This window comes from Canis aureus, chromosome 13, assembly GCF_053574225.1.
Source record: "Canis aureus isolate CA01 chromosome 13, VMU_Caureus_v.1.0, whole genome shotgun sequence".
Taxonomy (NCBI): Eukaryota; Metazoa; Chordata; class Mammalia; order Carnivora; family Canidae; genus Canis; species Canis aureus.
In genome coordinates, this window is record NC_135623.1 from 12,490,764 (window position 1) to 12,511,829 (window position 21,066).

At 48.9% G+C, this 21,066-nt stretch overlaps 1 protein-coding gene across 2 annotated transcripts in view; it reads left to right on the plus strand.

The window, feature by feature from the left end:
* Positions 1 to 19,961, plus strand: part of OSCP1 (organic solute carrier partner 1) — a 30,866-nt gene extending 10,905 nt beyond the window's left edge. For both annotated transcript variants that reach the window (XM_077844748.1, XM_077844749.1), the window contains 9 exons: positions 362 to 516; positions 5,466 to 5,633; positions 6,033 to 6,113; positions 14,884 to 14,987; positions 15,454 to 15,582; positions 16,578 to 16,647; positions 18,244 to 18,383; positions 19,346 to 19,409; positions 19,630 to 19,961. In XM_077844748.1, the coding sequence (XP_077700874.1) occupies positions 362 to 516; positions 5,466 to 5,633; positions 6,033 to 6,113; positions 14,884 to 14,987; positions 15,454 to 15,582; positions 16,578 to 16,647; positions 18,244 to 18,383; positions 19,346 to 19,409; positions 19,630 to 19,746 (1,028 nt within the window). In that variant the 3' untranslated portion in view covers positions 19,747 to 19,961. The remainder of the gene's footprint in view (positions 1 to 361; positions 517 to 5,465; positions 5,634 to 6,032; positions 6,114 to 14,883; positions 14,988 to 15,453; positions 15,583 to 16,577; positions 16,648 to 18,243; positions 18,384 to 19,345; positions 19,410 to 19,629) is intronic.
* Positions 19,962 to 21,066: the final 1,105 nt, after the last annotated feature.

Consider the following 21,066-nt stretch of genomic DNA (forward strand, 5'->3'; position numbering starts at 1 on the left):
TGAGATAACGTATGTATAAAAGTGGTTTATAACCTCTGGAGAAAAAAAAATATAAATAAATAAATAAATAAATAAATAAATAAATAAATAAATAAAAAAAAAATAAAAATAACCTCTGGAGCACAACACATTCATACATTGTCACATTTATGTCTGCTCTGAGACAGCCTCATAAAGCACCCTGGACCCTGCCTTCTCTGGGGACACCTGTGTGGGTTCTCCCAAGGGAGCAGATCTCACCGGCACGTCAGCATCCCCACTGCGCGTGGACCCAGCTCCTCCATTCCATTCATAGCCCGCATCTCCTGATCCAAGCTTCCTTCGGTCCCTTGCTCAGCTCTGTTCTCTCTTGTCCCTACAGTTCTGAATGACATCATCTCCACCATGTTCAATCGAAAGTTTATGGAGGAATTGTTCAAACCCCAAGAGCTCTACTCCAAGAAGGCCCTGCGGACGGTCTACGACCGCCTGGCTCATGCCTCCATTATGAGACTGAACCAGGCCAGCATGGATAAGGTGAGTAGACAGCTGCCTCCTCCCCTCGGTTGCATTTCTTGTCCCTTTGGCACATGAGCACAGACTGGGTCAAATGAGATGACGAATGCACTGGTGCCTTCCCAGAAAAAGGCGCTTGTAGGTAGCAGTTCTTGGTACTGAGTTTCGGAGTTGGAAGGGACCTCAAGTCGTGCATTCCAGCCCCTCTGATGTTTGTGTCATTCCACCTGCCCATATGGGCAGCTGGCGTTGGTGCCCACATGTAGGAACACACACCTCAAACCAATACAAGTGCCAAACCCTTAAAAACTTTTAATTATACTTCATTCTTTTTTTTTTTTTTAAGATTTTATTTATTTATGATAGTCACAGAGAGAGAGAGGGGGGCAGAGACACAGGCAGAGGGAGAAGCAGGCTCCATGCACCGGGAGCCCGACGTGGGATTCGATCCCGGGACTCCAGGATCGCGCCCTGGGCCAAAGGCAGGCGCCAAACCGCTGCGCCACCCAGGGATCCCTTATACTTCATTCTTAAACACAACTGTGTCGTGAATTTTATTTTTATTTTTATTTTTTGAAGATTATTTATTTATTTATTCATGAGAGACACACACACACACAGAGGGAGGGAGAGGCAGAGACACAGGCAGAGGGAGAAGCAGGCTCCATGCAGGGAGCCCGACATGGGACTCGATCCCGGGTCTCCAGGATCACACCCTGGGCCGAAGGCAGCACTAAACTGCTGAGCCACTTGGGCTGCCCTCCTGTGATGAATTTTTTTTTTTTAAGATTTTATTTATTTATTCATGAGACACACACACACACAGAGAGAGAGAGAGAGAGAGAGAGAGGGAGGGAGAGGCAGAGACACAGGCAGAGGGAGAAGCAGGCTCCCTGCAGGGAGCCCAACATGGGACTCAATCCCAGGTCTCCAGGATCAGGCCCTGGGCTGAAGGCGGCACTAAACCGCTGAGCCACCCAGGCTGCCTGTGTGATGAATTTTGAAAGCAAATTCAAAACTGCTCAGTCTTTACTTAGAACATGAACATACCTATTTCTTTGGGAAACAAATGATTGGACCACTCTGATTTTTAAAATAACGAATCCAAATAAATAATGGTGGAGAATAGGGACTCCTGGGTAGCTCAGCAGTTGAACATCTGCCTTCGGCTCTAGGCGTGATCCCCAGGGTCCTGGGATCGAGTCCCACATTGGGCTCCCCGCAGGGAGCCTGCTCCCTCTGCCTGTGTCTCTGCCTCTCTCCGTGTGTGTCTCTCATGAATAAATAAATAAAAATCTTTTTAAAAAAATAATTATGGGGCAGCCTGGGTGGCTCAGCGGTTTGGCGCCGCCTTCGGCCCGGGGTATGATCCTAGAGACCCGGGATCGAGTCCCACGTCGGGCTCCCTGCATGGAGCCTGCTTCTCCCTCTGCCTGTCTTTCTGACCGTCTCTTTCTCTCAGTATCTCTCATGAATAAATAAATAAAGTCTTTAAAAAAAAAGTATTATGGGAAGCCCGGGTGGCTCAGCTGTTTGGCGCCACCTTCAGCCCAGGACGTGATCCTGGAGACTCAGGATGGAGTCCCACGTCAGGCTCCCTGCAGGGATCCTGCTTCTCCCTCTGCCTGTGTCTCTGCCTCTCTCTCTCTCCGATCTGTGTCTCTCATGAATAAATAAATAAAATCTTTTAAAAATAATAATCATTATGGAGAATAGACAAATCTCCTGTTCAGAAGACTCTCCTGTTCAGAATATAGTTACTTCCCCCCTCCCTGTGTGGGGCGGCAGTCAGTGACTTCCTTCCAAAGGGACAGTATGGAAGGGGAGAGAACAGCTAACTTAGAGTGGAGAAATGATAAACACTACAGGGTCAACATCAACGGTCATGTCAATCGTATGTACCCCGATACAGTGGGATGAGGATAGCACTCTACCTCTGTGGTCTTCCTCCCTGAAACCCATAACCCCAGTGAGAAAAACATCAGACAGATAACAGTTGGAGGTCATATTCCTGGTATCTGACCAGGACTCAAAACTCCCAAGGCCACCAAAAAGGAGAACAGGGAAATCGTCATAGCCAAGAGAGGCCTAAGGAAACCTGATGACCACGTGTAACGTGGGGTCCTGGGTTAGAAATAGGACATTAGGGGAAAATTAATGAACTCTGAATAAAATATAGACTTCAGTTACTTTTAATAATAATAATAATTTTAAAGGAATTTAAAATAAATATTTTTAAGGTTTTATTTATTTATTCATGAGAGACGCACAGAGAGAGGCAGAGACATAGGCAGAGGAAGATGCAGGGTCCATGCAGGAGCCCGATGTGGACTCATCTCAGGACCCCGGGATCACGCCCTGAGCCAAATGGAGGCGCTCAAAATCCATACTCCCTTCCAGCTGGTGCCCGACAACCTCAGGGAGATGGGCTGCCTTTAACTCTGCCCTTACCTCCTCTCACTGACTTCTGGAAAGTTACTTTATTTCTCTGAGCCTCCATGTTCTCATCTATAAAATGAGGATAATAACAGTTTTTCATCAGTTCTGGGAGAATTAAGTGAGATAACATAGTACACCAGGGCCTGATCCATAGTAGATGTTCAGTCAACATTAATCATCTCTGCTCTCTCCTCCCTCTACCTTTAAGAAGGCTTAGGTTTCCACGGAGAAAGGACACAGAATTTAGAATAAAAAATAAAACAGATTCAGGTCTTAGCTCTACCAGTTATTAGCTGCAGACTCAATTTACTAATTCTGAACTTTCCTGTCTTTATCTTTTACCTGGTTTTATCCTTTACTCCTCTCACGGTGTCCTATCCACATCAAGTGCCTAGCATGTGATAAAGGTGGCAGAGAGTCCCAGATCTAAATTTTTAGCATTATATGTTCACACACATACACACACACACACACACACCCCAGGTCCTGGGTATGCCGCTTTCTAAATGGAATGTTTAGCTGCATGTTGGAGAAGTAGGATCATGTAGAAGGTTCTAGCAAATGCCAGGATCTGACCATTCTGAGGTCAGAGTTCACCCTGCCACTTACTACAAGCTATGTGGAATTAGGCAAGTCTCTTCATTCTTAAACTGAGGCTAGCATCTTCATCATAGAGTCCCCGTCAACATTACATGGGACCAGACCAGGTGATCTACGAGAGTGGTGCTCAGCACTACATCCGTGGCCATAGTCTCCATCCTGCCTCGGACGTGCCCACAGCTTCTGTGCCAGACTGATTCCTCATGTCCCCCCACCCCCAGGCTGGCCTGCCACTGAGAGTGTCAGCCCTCTCCCACGCCCTCGGTGGAAAACACTGATCGTTTTGGACAGCTCTCATCCTCGGCCCCAAACCTAGTCTGGCAGATGCCATATGTGACAGTTGTTCATTCAAAGAATCACATGCTCTTCTTTTCCCTGCCTTTTCCCTGCCCTCCGTCTTCATTCCTGGCCTTACTTCTGGATTACTCCAGCAGAGTTTCTCTCAATCTTGTAGTCACTAGATGTCATTACACACCTGTCAGGAACCAGGTACCAGCTAATCTCGCCACCTCCAGTCTCCCTTCCATCCCAGCTCATCATTGCCAGACTCACTAATCTGGCTTAACCACCACTTCATCACGGCAGCTCAGAAAACTTTAGTAGCCCCTCCAAACCCCACCATCTAGTCTAAATTATTTTGCCTGTCTTTCTTTTTTTTTTTTTTTAAAGGTTTTATTTATTTATTCATGAGACACACAGGGAGAGAGAGAGAGGCAGAGACACAGGCAGAGGGAGAAGCAGGCTCCATGCAGGGAGCTGGACGTGGGACTCCATCCCGGGTCTCCAGGATCACACCCTGGGCTGAAGACGGTGCTAAACCACTGAGCCACCTGGGCTGCCCTTGCCTGTCTTTCTAAAACCTTTAATATTCTAACTGTGCCATACGTATCCAACCATGTTTCCCACAGACCCCAACACGAGCCACCCTCTCTATTAAGGCTGTTCTCCTCATTGTCCCAGGAAAATAGCCTGCTCACTGCTGCCTGAAGGCCTCTGCATGCTGTTCCCCTCAACTAGAACGCCTTTCCCCTCCTTCAGTCAGTGTGAGCCCATGACTGCAGCCTTCTGCTCCCACAAAACCTATCCTGACCACTTCAGTCCTCACCAGTGTCTTATCTCTGATCATTCGTGGACAGTCAGACCACACATGGGGCTTGCTGATAGCTCATTAAGTATGGTTCAGCATTTAAAATTGCTCTTACACAGTTGTAGGACTTCACACTTGCCACTCACACGCATACTCTCTCCTTGACTCCTCTTAGCAGTTAAGCAATGACCGGAAGCTAGGGAGGTTTTTTGTTTGTTTGTTTTTTTAGATTATATTTATTTGCTTTCTTATTTGAGAGAGAGAGAAAGAGAGAGAGCTCAAACAGGGGGACGGAGAAGAGAGAAGAACCTCTAGCAGACTCCACACTGCTAGGGCACCGAGCCCGACATGGGGCTCGATTCCATGACCCTGAGATCATGACCTGAGCCAAAATCAAGAGTCGGACACTCAACCAACTGAGCTACCAGCCGCCCCAGGGAGAGTTTTTTACAGATGAGAAGACTCAGGCTCAGAGAGGCAAAGGGACATGGCCAGGGCCATCCACAACACGAGAGCCGCAGCAGCAGAGGGCTGGTTTTTGAATTTCTGCTCTGTGAGACCAGCACCCAGTCCAGGACCCCACGGTTGCTGACACCATTCCAAACATGTTCCGTTAGCAACACATGTAAGCTGACCAGAAATCCTGGTTTTCCCAGGAATACCCTGGTTTATTCTTGCTGTCCTGGCTTATTTATTCATATCATCCCCTTTTACACTCTTGGGTTGAGGGATAACTGACATGGTCACACGAGCTGTAGGAGATGCCCCGAACTGGTCTTCTGGAAACGCTTGGCCGATCGATCCTATGGAAGTGCTGATGTCTGCTTCTGTTTATTTTGTTCAGCTCTATGACCTGATGACTATGGCTTTCAAGTACCAAGTCTTGCTGTGTCCCCGCCCCAAGGATGTGTTACTGGTCACCTTCAATCATTTAGACACCATCAAGGGTTTCATCCAAGACTCCCCAACCATCCTGCATCAGGTGGAGGAGACCTTCCGGCAGCTGACTGAAGTAAGAGGGTCACCAGCCCATGAGCTCCCAGCCCCATTCTTATTCTCATTCCCCTGCTGACAGCAGCCAGATTTCATGACAGATAGAACAGGACGAGGGATGGCAAAGCCTGCCACTCTCCCCCAAAATTCTAGAAATCTCCAAGTATCCCTTTTGGCCACGTAATGGATCTACCCTCCTACTGTCGACCTTGGCGTCAGGAAAGCATAGACACGGAGCCCAGCCATTTCTTCCTGACTTTTCTGAAAGGGACTTGGTAGTGGATGTGTCCCCTGCTCCTGTGGGCCACGCTGGGGCTTTGTCCCCTGGGGAGGGAGCCGCGCTGGCTGTCCTGCTGCCCTGTCCCCCGGGTGCCCGCCTGGCCCTGCCTGTCGCTGAAGCCTCTCCCTGTCTCAGCAGACATACGGGGGCCTCTCGGCGGGGGAGTTCCAGCTGATCCGCCAGACGCTCCTCAGCTTTTTTCAGGACCTGCACATCCGGGTGAGTGAGTGGGCGGCCCAGGAGCACCCTGCACCACTGTCCTGGGGCAAGGGGGGGCCAAGCGGCCAGCAGAAGAGGACTGAGGGTGCCCAGGGAGTGACTCCCCCGAGTTTGGCTCCATGACCATAAATTTCCCGATAACAAATCTCAGCAGTTGGTAAATGGACCAAGGAAGAAAACAATGCCACCATTCCTTCCCGGTTACGTTATGTTTCTCTACTTTTTTTTTTAAAGATTTTATTCATTTATTCATGAGAGACAGAGAGAGAGAGGCAGAGACCAGGCAGAGGGAGAAGCAGGCTCCACGCAGGGACCTTGACGTGGGACTTGATCCCGGGTCTCCAGGATCATGGCCTGGGCTGAAGGCAGCGCTAAACTGCTGAGCCACCCGGGCTGACCCATTTTAAAAGATTTTATTCATTCACGAGAGACACAGAGAGAGGCAGAGATACCAGCAGAGGGAGAAGCAGGGTCCATGCGGGGAGCTCGATGTGGGACTCGATCCCGGGACCCCAGGATCACGCCTTGAGCTGAAGGCGGTGCTAAACCTCTGAGCCACCTAGGAGTCCCATGTTTCTTTAAAATATGATTTATTCTCTTCTCTGGAGGAAATGGGGTCCCAAGGGTCCCAACCTGATCTCAGTTATAAGGCCTTCTCTCAAACCTTAGCATCCTTGACCTCTCCAGTAGCAGACAATGTCGGGAGGCTGCCCTCCCGCCCCACAAAGCCCCTCTCCTGGCCTTTTGTGGCCCCAGACCTTCCTGGCCTTGCCCTACAGCCTCCTGGCTCTGCGCCCCCTCAGTCCTTCCCCCCTTCACCTCCACCTGGGACTTTGGAGTCTAACCTACACCCTCCCCTTGCCCCAGCCCTGCCACCAAGACCCACAGCTCCACCTGCTTGCTGAGCTCTCCTTGAGGAGGCGCCAGGTCTGCAGCGAAAATCATCTCCAAAATTCCAGTCCTGCCCCGCTGCCGACTTCCCGATTGCTTTTGAAGGCGCCACCGCGTCTTCATTCACTCAGTTTGATTCTCCTTCTCTGATCTTCATCTGACGGCCTTACCGAGCCTGCCTTGCCAGGGCCCACGTCCTCCTTTCCCTGCTTGCTGGTCCCAGCCTGGCTCGGGCCCTCCTCTGCTTATCGGCTCTTGCTCCCAACTGACCCTGCCTCCTCCCTTCAGGCCTGCTCGGGACAATTCTCCACCTAACTGCTGAGCTTCTGAATGTGGGGCCCGTCTCTCTTGGGCAGCACTTTGTTCCTCTGCATAACTTAACTCCCTGCTATGGGAAGGATGGGTGATAGGGCAAAATGAGCCCAGGCTCTGGAGTCAGACATCCTGGCATTTGAATCCCAGCTCCAGCACAGCTCTGTGACCTGGGGCAGATTACCGCTCTTGAACCTTACTTCTTCATCTGAAAACTGGACATGATAATGCCTAATCCCGAGTAATAGCCGATGCATGTGTAATACGTGTGTATTTGCTTGTATGTGTACAGGCGAGAGTGCTTCCTTCCAGCAGTTGGTCCCAGTGATTACCTCCTGGCTGTAGACAACTGCAAGGAGGATGGGAATAGGACAGAGACTTGTGTTCCATTATATACCCTCTGAACCTTTTAGATCTTGTACTTGTGCAGGTGTAACGTATTCACACAATAAAATTCAAAACAGCGACACCTGGGAGGCTCAGTGGTTGAGCATCTGCCTTCGGCTCAGGGCATGACCCCGAGGTCCTGGGATCGAGTCCCACTTCGGGCTCCCCGTAGGGAGCCTGCTTCTCCCTCTGCCTGTGTCTCTGCCTCTCTCTCTCTCTCTCTCTCTGTTTCTCATGATTAAATAAATAAAATCTTAAAAAATAAAGTAAAATAAAATTCAAAAAAAAGGAAGCAGTAGGATGCGCTTAGTACCTGATTATTATTTCCCTTTTACGGGCCAGGGAAGACAAATAGATTTCAACTCGGAGGCCAATTTAATTTTTAACCCTCATGAATAATTTGATTTGCTATGGATCGAGTAATAATAACACCAGTATAAATTAGGATCTCTAATAGACATTGATTAAATAAAATATATGAAGTACAAATGACATCAAGTTCTGTATTGCTTTAAAATATTGAAAACTCGGCATCAGATTCTTATCAAGACGATGATTATCTGGACATTGTTTTATGGGTTGTAGTGATAGGAGCAGCTATATTGATTTCCCAGTTCTGACCAGATAAAATTCATTATAATGAAAAGACACTCTCAATAATAAGTTCATAACAAAATCATTAAAATATATTAAACTACAAAATATATTAAGCTTTAATTGCTACATAGGTCAGCAGTGAAACATCAGGATGTTCATGAAGAAAAATAGGAATCACATATCCTGACGATACTCAGCCACTGTTCCGTCACGCTTGGCTGGGCTTCGAGTCTGGTCTTTAATGGTAATTCCGCTCAACCGCAGTTTGTGATTGCCTATGCGGATTTTCTCTGTGTTCAAAAGAGCCTTAACAGTTTTTAGATTAGTTAGTAAAACCAACTAATTCAATCAAGAAAGCATAGGTCTGATCTAACACTCCCTTGCTTATTGTTTAGACAAAGCAAATACAAAACGCCTCATCTGGATATCCAGAGCTTTCTGTGGTATCAAGAAACAACCTGACATGGTTTTAATGGGCTCAAGGCCCTGACCTGCCCTCAGGCCTGGCCAGAGACTGCCTGAAAACCCATTCCCCTTGGGATCCTGAGTGCTCTTTACAGCCCCTTCAGCCCTCCCGAGCTCTTCCAATTGGTCCCCCACCCTCTCCTGTACTCACTCTCCCACCTTCCCTCGTGGACTGCCCTCGTGTCCTTCCCATTGTTTCCATTGTTGGAAAACATCATTCCATCTTCACCTCTCCATGGAATGTTCCCTATACCTCCCCTCCATCATCTGCTCCGCCTGGAAATATTTCAACCCGTAAGACCCGGTCAGTCTAACACATGTTTATTGTGTGCCATGAAAACATTCCAGGCACTGTTTTCAGCACTTGAGATGCGTAAGTGAACAAGACCGAGGCCCTGCCTTAAGGAGGTTCTTCTACACTAGGAGGAAGAGACAGGGAGGATAAGTAAGTCATGTTCTTGTTCTGTTAACTCTAGGAAGATGGCAAGATTAGGTAAAGTTATAAAGGGCAACAGGGAGGGGATGTTGCATTAGACCAGCGCTGTCCAATAGCACTTTCTGTCTATGGAAATCTTCTATATCTGTGCTGTCCAATATGATAGCCACTAGCCACATGTGGCTATGCAGCACTCGAAATATGGCTAGCGTGACTGAGAAACTGAATTTGTAATTTAATTTTAATCTCCACCCTTGACTAGTAGCTACTGGATGGAATTAGATGAGAGGGTCAGGGGCAGTCTTTCTTTCTTTCTTTCTTTCTGCCCCATGGGGCAGCCTTTCTGAGGATAGACCTTTTATTGAGAATGTGACTAAAGAAGATCTCGGGGAAGCGCATCTAAACAGAAGGGAGAGCAAGTTCAAAGGCCCTGAGATGGAAAAAGCACGATGCGTTCCTTGGACAGAGAGGAAACCGGTGTGGGTGAAGCCTGCCTAGGCAGGAATGATGCGGTTGACAAGCAGTGCAGCACGGGCACTAACCAACCAGAACAGGTGCCAGTCATAACCTACCCGCTGACTTAGCTCCATACCTAGTGAGCAGTTGGTTCTAAGAGTAAAGAAAACATCTCAAGCATCCTAAGGTGAGCGGTAACATGATCTGATGTGTATCTGGAAGATGAACAGTATGGGGCAAGGGTGGAGGTAGGACAGCAGTCAGGACATGACTGCAGAAATCTAGGTAGAAAATGAAAGTTTTTGGTGCTGCCAGTAGAGAGTGAGAAGTCGCCACGTCTGGGGAATCCCTTCAGGGCAAGAGCAGAAGACTTACTGAGACACTGAACATGGGGAGGAAGGAAAAGAAGAATGGAGAAGGGCTCCTATGCTTCTGGCCTGAGCAGCTGCTGGTGCCCAGTGCCATTGGCCGAGAGGGGAAGGACCAAGGGAAATATATTTGGGTAGAAAAATTCATTGATTTGACTATTAGACGTCCGAGTAGCGATGTCAAATAAGCAACTGAATATGCAAACCGAGAGTCCAGGGGAGCGGTTATCTGCACACATGATAGAGATGGCATTTGAGGTCTTCTGGCCTCTTGGTGGAGGCTGGGCACTCTCCCTCATCCCCAGGTGGGGTGTTTGAGGCACCATCAGCATTTTGCCACCTCCCCCCTCACTTTCAGATCATTATTCTCCTGCCCTCGTCAACGTGGCCCTCTTCTAGTGAGCCCAGACCAGCAACCAAGCACCACGCAAAGCCCTGCGTGCCAAGCCACTCGCCCGTGTTCCCGGAGCATTTATATCCTGGGCTCACTCTCCTCCTGGCCACCAGAGAACTGCCACCACCCTGGGGAACGTGAATGCTCTAGGACGCCCCCCCCCCCCCCCCCCCCGCCTCATCCAGCACTCCGACCCCACACAGCTCTATGACCTTCATTTCCTCTTTCCATAGGAAACATGATTCCTACCCTCAGGAACTCACTAGAGGAAGAGAGAATGCACTAAGTGCCTTACAGATTTTTTTCAAAGATGTTATTTATTTATTCATGAGAGACTCACAAAGAGAGGCAGAGATGCAGGCGGAGGGAGGAGCAGGCTTGGGGGGTTGTGGGAAAACGACATGGTCATGACCTGAGCCAAAGGCAGATGCTCAACCGCTCGCCACCCAGGTGCCCACAGATGTTTGATTTTAAAAACAGAAGAGTATAAAGAGAGAGGACACAAAATGGGAGGGCGGTCAGTTCTACCCTAAGAGAATTAGAAAAGTCAGGGTGCCTGGCGGGTTCAGTCAGTGGAGCGTGTGACTCTTGATCTACAAGTCATGAGTTCAAGCCCCACACTGGGTGTAGAGATTATTTAAATAAAATTTTTAAAAAAGAAAAAAAGTCTTCATAGAGGGCCTGATATCTTTTTTTTTTTAAATGGGTTTTACCAGGCCCAAGGGAAATAAAGGGAAGGGTTACCTGGACACCTGGGTGGAGGACACCATCTCAATAAAGACATGAGGTACAGGGCGGGGGGTGGGAGTGAATGGGTGACGGGCACTGGGTGTTATTCTGTATGTTAGTAAATTGAACACCAATAAAAAAAAAAAAAAAAAAAAAAAAAAAAAAAAAAGACATGAGGTACATAACCACCTAGTGTATTTTGTGGTGCAGGGGGTGCGGAAGGCTGCAAGCGTTTGGGTATGGCTGGAACATAGGACTTAAGGAGGAACATGGCTGCAGAGAAGAACAAGGGCCCACTGGACATTATCTGGCAGGTCCTTGAAGCAGGAGAGGGACAGGATCAGATATAAGTTGAGAAGAGTCTCTTCAGCAGCAGATTGGAGGATGCATCACAGCCGATGAGAGGGGAGGCAGGCAGGCCAGTTAGGAGGCACCTGCAGTGGCCAAGTTAGAGATGACAAAGGTCTGCACTAGGGACCAGGGTGGAGACGAGGGGCCAGATACAAGAAGTGATCACTGGCGAGGTGGTGCTGGGCAACTGCATGGGAAAGTGGGGGTCAGGGAAACTCTGATCACTGGCTTGGTGCCCTGGTGGTGTCCTCCACTACCATCAATCGGGAACACTAGAGGAGGATCAGGTTTGGGAAGACAAATGACGACCCCCTGTTCTGAGCAGGGTGAACTTGAGGTGCATCCATTGGAACCTGTCTAATAGGCAATGGAATAGATGCATCGGATGCCCGGGGAAGAAGGCTAAGTGGCAACTCGAGATCTGAGAGCCATCAGCACAGAGGTGAACACTGGGAACAGACGAGATCACCTGGGAGAAAAGAGTGGGGAATCAGAGGAGAAGGAAGGGGAGAGTCACGCTTACAGCAGAAGGTGAGCAGAGGGGCCGGGCAAGCAGACAGACCCACAGTCCTGTCCAGCCGAGGGCAGGTTGTTGAGCGAAACACAACCACACACTCAACTGAAGTGTGGACATTTCAGACCAGCTGTGACATAGTCAGCCTTGTTAGAAGTAGGCTCACAGAGGGTCCGGCACACATATACATATTCCCACTTCGGATTTCTTTCTCCGTGCTTGCATTCACATCCCTTGGTCACAGAATCTCAAGGTTAAAAATTCCTTAAGGGTTGTCCTGCCAAACCGTCCAATCAAATCCGTTTACGCTTCAGCTTACACATTACCCCCAAAACATGCCTTGTGCCCTTCCGTCTCTGCTTCTAAAGTGTCTCCATACCCACCTCCCTCTAGGCCCAGCTCCAGACCCCTACCTACCTACCCCCATGCCTTGGTCATTCTCTTCAGTAGGTTACTCAACAATGCGTCTGCTACCAGCATCTCCTGCTTTATCCTATTCCTTTTCCCCGTCTCATGCTTGGTTCCTGTGTCCAATTAGAACGTAAATCCTGAGAGTATTAGCTGCCGGGTACTGAGCCCTTACTATGTGTCAGACTCTGTGATAACTACTTTTTCATTATCTGATTTAACAGGTAACGCTCATCCATTGAATAGATGCAATTATTACCCCTAGTTTACCAAAGAGAAAACTAATTGCACAGAATGGTTGTGTAACTTGCCCCTAAACCCAGAGCCAAGAAGTGGCCCAGCTGAAGCATGAGCTGAGACAGTCTCACATCAGCATGCCAAGCTGTCAGCTTATGGATTCCTACTGGTTTGCATTGTCACTTGTTTGCACACAACAGATGCTTCTTTTTTTTTTTTAAGTTTGAGGGTTTTTTCTTAAGATTTTATTTATTTATTCATAGAGATGCAGAGAGAGAGAGAGAGAGAGAGAGAGGCAGAGACACAGGCAGAGGGAGAAGCAGGCTCCATGCAGAGAGCCTGACGTGGGACTCAATCCAGGGTCTCCAGATCACGCCCTGGGCTGCAGGCGGCGCTAAACCCCTGCGCCACCCGGGCTGCCCAACAGATGCTTCTTTTTGAGGATATTACGAATATAATCTTGTAGAATTTTTGAGTTTGAAGGGATCTTCAAATTTATCTCATTTTACAGATGAGGAAGCTAAGAGCTAATCAAACTGATTAACTGCTACAACCTGTAGGAGATTTAATCAGACCCTGATCTCCACACAAAGTATACAAACCAGTGGTACCCGTCTAGCTCAGCTGGTAAAGCATGTGACTCTTGATCTCCGGGTTTTGAACTTGAGGCCCAAGTTCGGTATAGATATAGAGATTACTTAAAAAAAAAAAAAAAAAAGTACGTAAACCAGGGAGTAGAAATAAGCATAATGTGGTGTTTGCAGTCACCTAGAAGACTTTCAAACTCGGGATCCCTGGGTGGCGCAGCGGTTTGGCGCCTGCCTTTGGCCCAGGGCGCGATCCTGGAGACCCAGGATCGAATCCCACGTCAGGCTCCTGGTGCATGGAGCCTGCTTCTCCCTCTGCCTATGTCTCTGCCTCTCTCTCTCTCTGTATGACTATCATAAATAAAAAAAAAGTTAAAAAAAAAAAAAGACTTTCAAACTCTAGTGCCAACCAGATCTACCTGCTGTGGCCCCTTCCCACCAACCTGTCCAGCACATGGCCTGCAGCTTGGGCTGCAGAGCCAGAAACACAAGGGTTGAACCTTCAGCTCTGCCCCTTACGGACTAGCTGCCCTTAAGAAAGTATCTCAACCTCTGAGCTACCAATTCTTCATCTGTAAAATGGAGGTTCTGATAGGCCTCACAGCTGTATGGGAAATCAGCAGGGAACCTAGGAATGGTGTGGAATTTGGAGTCAGCCTTGGTTTTGAATCCAGGCCCCGTCTCTTACTGTTCTCTCTGGGCAAGTCACCTCACTGTGGGAGCCTTGGCTTCCTCATCTTTAAAATAGGAGTAATAATTCACATTGACGTGGATAGAACTGGAGGATGTTATGTTGAGTGCAATAAGTCAATTGGAGAAAGACAATCATCATATGGTTTCACTTGTATATGGAATATAAGAAATAGTGAAAGGGACCATAAGGGAAGGAGGGGAAACTGAGTGGGGAAGAATTAGAGAGGGAGACAAACCATGAGAGACTCCTGACCCTGGGAAACACAATAAGGGGTGCAGAAAGGGAGGTGGGCGGGGGGATGGGGTCACTGGGTGATGGGCACTGAGGAGGGCACTTGATGGGAAAAGCACTGGGTGTTATTCTCTATGTTGGCAAATTGAACTTAAATGTTAGAAATTGTTTTAATTTAAATAAATAGATGGATAGATAGATAGAGATAGATAGATAGATAGATAGATAGATAGATAGATAGATAGATAGATAGATAGATAGATAGAAGTAAATGGGGGTAATACAGTTCACCTGGAAGACTTGCTTCTTCAAAAGAAGGTATGTTTGTGAAAACATTGTAGCTCTGCTGGGCTAGTTATGCTGAGTCTTTCTCTCATTTTTTTTTAAAGATTTTATTTATTTATTTATTTATTTATTTATTTATTTATTTATTTATGAGAGACACACAGAGAGGCAGAGACACAGGCAGAGGGAGAAGCAGGCTCCATGCAGGGAGCCCGATGTGGGGACTTGATCCCAGGACCCCAGGGTCATGCCCTGATCCAAAGGCAGATGCTCAACCGTTGAGCCACCCAGGCGTCCCTTTCTCTCTCATTATGATAGACTTACTAGGTAGTATCCCGAAGCCATTACACATTTTCCATCCTCAGAGTGCTTGTGTCTAGGAAAATATACCCCCCAAAAATAACAATAAGTATATATATTTTTTCCAGGTATCCATATTTCTAAAGGACAGAGTTCAGAATTCTAATGGTCGCTTTGTGTTGCCGGTGTCCGGGCCTGTTCCCTGGGGAACTGAAGTTCCTGGACTCATCAGGTGAATTCTCAACTGTAATTGTCAGACCAGCATTCGGGGGTGCCAGGAAACCACCATGTGGGCCACCAGAGAGAATATGGCACTGCTGGGTTCCCCCCCGCAATTCCTTCGGTAAAGCACAGCAGTTAGAAGGCCAGGTTCTCATCCCAGCTGTGCCGCTTAGCAGACACTTGAGGCCAACCACCCAGTTCTTCAGGATTCACTTCCTCATCTATTAAATGACTGCTGTGAGGATGAATAAGATACTAATGCTCTGAAGTGCTCATTCAGCGCCTGGCACATAACATGTAGTTAGTAATTATTATTATTATTATTATTATTATTATTATTATTATTGCCTCAACCAGCATCTTTACCTTGAAGGAGTGCACGGATTCCTTTTTGTCCCCTAGTACAAAGAATAAAGAAGCCTCCGGGACTCCCCCAAGCTTGGAGAACATCCCATCATGTTATATTTGTATTCTAGGATGTTCAACAACAAAGGCAAAGAAGTGAAGAAGGTGGAATTCAAGCACGGTGGACACTATGTCACTGCCCCCAAAGAAGGTTCTTTTGAGCTTTGTGGAGACCGAGTCCTGAAACTGGGAACCAATATGTAAGCAAATCCTCCCTCTCTGAATGAATTCAAGTCCAAGGGCGGTCACTTCATTTAAAAAACCAGCTTGATGTCCTCCTCTACGGAAACCTCTACAGACAAGGGGAATCACTTCCCCTCAGGTAGAAGGCATGCAGAGCCCTGACATTTTTTCTTTTCTTTTCTTTTTTTTTTTAAGATTTTATTTATTTATTCATGAGACACAGAGAGAGAGAGAGAGAGAGAAGGAGACACAGGCAGAGGGAGAAGCAGGCTCCATGCATGGAGCCCAACACAGGACTCGATCCCCGGTCCCCAGGATCAGGCCTTGGGCTGAAGGTGGCACTAAACCGCTGAGCCACCTGGGCTTCTAGTGAGCCCTGACATTTTCAAAGGGCCCCCAAGATTTCCAAACATAAGGCAACTCACCAGGCTGAAAAGATAAATCATTTTAACTAACCATGGACGAGAATTAGCCAAAAGCTCTGTCACGGTGGAGACACAGGAAGGTGTGGCCTTCACGCATCGCTCACAGTTTCTTCAGTAACTACTTTGCGAGAAGAGCCTTTGCCACACAGCTTCACAGGTATTTTTCTTTGGGAAAACGTGAAATCTGAATGCTGACACTCACTTAGTTAAATTTTGTACTCCCAGGACATTTCTGGATGCTTTTTAACGTCTCAAAATAAAAGTTAGGTGCTGTAGTTGTGAGTTAGAGGAAGTCTGTGTGTAAAAAGGCTAGACAGTGTTTTCTTTTCTTTTTAATGTTTCTACTACTGATTTTTTCTTTTATGGGATTTTATTTTATTTTTAAAGATTTTACTTATTTATTCATGAGAGAGAGAAAGAGAGGCAGAGACACGACAGAGGGAGAAACAGGCCCCATGCAGGGAGCCTGACTCCAGACTCGATCCCAGGACCCCAGGATCACGCCCTGGGCCAAAGGCAGGCACTAAACCGCTGAGCCACCCAGGGATCCCCTAGATGGTGTTTTCACAGTTTTCCATTGATACCAGGTACAGCATTAACCGGCCCGTGGAAACGCATATGTCTGGAGCATCAAAAAACTTGGCTTCACGGACACAGGTGAGCCTCTGCCACCCTTCTGCATCTTCAGAGCTTATTTCTAGACACAGAAATCTAGATGGAGAGGAGGGTGGAAACTCTAGACTTCAAAGCCAGCCAGCGCTTCCCTCATTGTTTGCAATTTTCTCGGTTCGGCCTTACAAGTACAAAGGTTTTTAATTGTAGTTTCTCATGAAGACTTGCAGTGATCTGACTAATTAGGTAATTTTAGGCTTGGCTCAACCACCATAATTAAGCTGGAACCTCACACCAGGACACGTGAAACAGTGCTGCGCCAGCGCCACTTAGGCCTGCGGTTGCTGAGTCTAGGACTCCTGTGCATCGTGATGCTTACAGCATCCCTTTACACTGCTACCCGAACAACGACACACTAGCTAAGGTCACAAGGGGGGTTTAGATTCTCTGAATTCCATCTTTTATTTATTATTTTTATTTTTTTTAAGATTTATTTATTTATTTATTTATGATAGACATAGAGAGAGAAAGAGAGGCAGAGACACAGGCAGAGGGAGAGGGAGAAGCAGGCTCCATGCAGGGAGCCCAACGTGGGACTCGATCCTGAGACTCCAGGATCACGCCCTGGGCCAAAGGCAGGCACTAAACCGCTGAGCCACCCGGGGATCCCTATTTTTTGAATTCCATCTTTTAAATTTGCACAGAATTAGCGGCAGCTAGCTATAGGACAGACCAGGAAATATTCAGTGATTTGGCACACGTTGATCGAACTACTTCTATGGGCTGGGAACCCAGGGACACAAAGCTTGGCTTACAAGGAGAGGTGGGCACGCAGACCCAAGTGTCAGTAGAAGCAAAAGGCACCAAGGGATGGAAGAGCGTGGCGGCATTTGGGGGAAGCAGGGAGGCAGCTTCTCTCCACACCACTAGACCGTAGTCACTGAGGCCTGGTGGCCAGATTTGCCCACACCAGGACCCTGGGGCCTGATTCCAAAGAAGCTTAAGCAATTTAGACTTCGCCATTTAGGCAAGTGTCAGAGGGCTTTTATCCCAAGCGAGGAAGGAGGGAGAGAAGGACTCTACTTTAGATAACTGGTGGCAGAGTGACCGACCAAGACGGCAGGAGGGGAGGGCAGGGGGCGGCTGGGTTGGAGGTGGGGTACAGGGGAGGAGTGGAGGCTGAGTGGAGCCAGACCCCTGGGAGGCAGTTTCCCCGGTGTGTTCGCCACAGGCACCACCTGAGGGCAGTGTGGTAGCTCCTGTGGAAGCTGTGCCCCTGGCCCTGGGGCATTTGCTGAGGCTACTTGCAGTGGCCTGAGGACCTAGACTCCTGGAAGAGGAAGCAGTGTTCCCCTCCAAGGAGGAAGCTCTCCTGAGAACGGGGATGCCTGGGGCCCTCCACTCATCCTGAAAGTGTGAGAATCTCGGGTTTGCTAAGAGCCCTTCTGCTTCTGATTGTGGATGGTTTCTGTTTGAGTTAAGCATGTTTTCTAATACTTTATCTGGACACAGTCCTGCCCAGGATAACTTAAACGGTTGTTGTTTTTGCCTTGTTCTGTAATGCCACCCTGGGGCTCTGGGGTTTCAGCAGGAAATGTGATCACCTGCACCTGGCTAAAAATCCTGAAATTGTTTCTGCAGGAAAGCATTGTTCCAAACCCTCTTGCTAAAGAAGAGCTGAATCTCTTGGCCAGGCTGATGGGAGGGATGGAGATTAAGAAAGCCAGTGGCCCCGAGCCAGGATTCCGGTTGAATCTCTTCACCACCGATGAAGAGGAGGAGTACGTTTTAAACCTGTTTCTTACGAGGCATATGTAAAAAATCCTAACCGTGAAAAGAACCCAAAAATGGCCATGATAAGCCAGTAACACTTATATAGATGTAAAGGTCACAGAGGAAAACCCAGCAAATTCAATAACCTAGTTAAAGAGGAATCCACCAGTATTAAATGGCCTGAACCTTCTGGATTCATTCAAGAGATAGTTCTAGGGTTTTACTTTAGCAAAGCAGAGCTGAACAAAGAAGTATTAGAAGTCAAGATAATCATAGTGAGAAAAGTCTGTTAAGAAACCAGAGGGAAGCCAGAGCATGATGACTTTGGGATAAACCAGTTTCCCCCAAAACCAACGGGGAGAGTAATCCACCCCGATTTGTCCAGAGCCTGATGGTTCGTATAGCACTTTTACACCATGGTCTCCTGTGATCCTCCTTGCAACCAAATATTTGCAGCGAGGGCCGCCTTCTGCTTCCGTATCCATGGACCTAACCTTTTGTGCACTTCTGTGCGACAGGTGCCATGGTAAGTGCTGGGGACACAGAGATGGAGGGTAAGACCTAGAGCCTGTGCCCAGGAGCTCGTAGGGTAGGAGGCAGGGAACGCACACGGACACAAGTCCCTTCAGTGCCGGGTCCTAAACGCTCTGACGGAGGACGCGGGGATTGACTCTGCACCAGCAGATGGAGGCAGCTGGCATCCGGGCTTGGTCTCGGAGGCTGCCAAGGAGAGGAAGGGGGAAAAACAGTCTTGGCCAAGTGCAGCTACATGCAAAGGTGCAGAGACGTAGAAGGACTTGACTTTCTGGAGCATAGGGTGCGCTGCTTGGGGAGAGAACAGAAAGCTGAAGGGAAGGGGCAGGAGGCGAGGCATAAAAAATAGGCTGCCAAGTTGTTGGATGTGCCAGCTTGCCACGCTGGCAAGGAGACAGCCCTGACCTTCGACCCGTTTCTCTACCGCCTCCTGCAGACAAGCGGCGCTCACCAGGCCAGAGGAGCTATCGTACGAGGTGATCAACATACAGGCTACTCAGGTGGGTGTGAGTGGGTGACCCCACAAGCCACGTGTCGGTCCCCTCCTCATCTGCTAACTTTGAACTCCCCAGGCCCCCCTTCTCTCTAATCAGCCTGTACCCAGAGCCCCTGCTCTGACACACGGCACCACGGGGGACAAACCTTCTACACCCCCTGCGCGGAGAAGCAGCTGTGCCCACCCGTCCCCTTCACTGCCTTGCCCTCTCGTTTCTCCACCAGGACCAGCAAAGGCACGAGGAGCTGGCTCGCATCATGGGGGAGTTTGAGGTCACCGAGCAGCCGAGGCCAAGCACCAGCAAGGGGGATGACTTGCTGGCCATGATGGATGAGTTATAGCTGTGCCGGCCGAGCACCCCCACCCCGCGGCCCCTGTGGGGTGGGCCGCCCCATAAGGACCCCGGGGATGCCCCAGGCAGCAAACCGAGCGAGGCTGCTGCTAGTTTTCTACTGAGTGAGTGGTTACCTCCCATTCCTGTTTGTGTTGTAAAGAACCATGCGAGGCTCCTTCCAGTCTGGAAGGCGCACACATATACATGTTTTCAGCTTTTCAATTGGACCTTCTCCGTTTTCTTCTGGCTTTACGGCAACCATCCAAGGCCTCCCAGGCCGCAGGTTCAAGCCCCAGAGTCACTAAGGGGGTGCCCTCATTGCTGCTTTCACCTGTAGCTTTCCCGTGGACACATGTAGCCCACAGATGCCCGTCTGTGAATCATCACGATACTTCAGAGCTTCCTGGGATGTACGCGGCCCTGTGAGTGAGTTTGAAACAGGTGGGAAAGGTGGTCGGGGCCCAGTTCAGACAGTCCTCCTCGGCCTGGCACCCTGGAAATTGTAACCGCAGGGGTGGAGCAAGCAAGGCCGTGACAGGGAACATGCAGCTGGGCTCCACGCAGAGCAAGCAGGGGTCTGGCGTCCTCTGCACCTCTGGCTGGTCCCATATGTGGTGTGGGCTTATCCCACATGGAAACCTGTACCGAGGATATAGTTTGCTTGATACGGACTCCTCACCCCCAGAGTCTTCCTCTGCCACTTAGAGTTCCTGCCTCTAGAGACCCTCCTCCATCTATACTTCATCCTCAGTGGTGGGCAGAGCCTTAAGCGAGGGGGATACGTAGGCGGCATGCGTGGTGTGCCACTTTCCCTTCCACGAACCAGAGGAGGTACTTCCCTTGGCAGGGTGCCACGTCTAATTAAGATCCACGTAAAATATCTCAGGCCAGGGCTGTCCTAATTACTTCAGGAAGGAGCATTAGCCCCCCACCACGTGCTCACCATGGACTGAGTAACTGGCAGGCTCAGAGCCGGCCAACGTCTAGAGGCCAAGGTCCACCGAGTCCCACGGAAGGAATATCCCGAGTGGCAGAAGGCACGAGAGAAACGGAGCTGAGCTGGCCATTGCCCGAGATTGAGCCAACCCCAGCGACCACTGTGGCTCCTCACACGGCGGCAAGAGTGGTGGCAGACATGGTTCTGGAAGGCGAGGGCCAAGGAAGCCGTCCTTAGCCTGCCCGAGTCAGGGCATTTGGATGCGGAAAGAGAAATGAGCAGATGAACTTATGTTGCTTCCTACCAAGGAAAGTCAATTGTCATTTCCTCACCTGCAGAACCCCCCAGAGGAGAGGCCCGTGGCGCGGTATGCTCCTCTCACAGCTTACA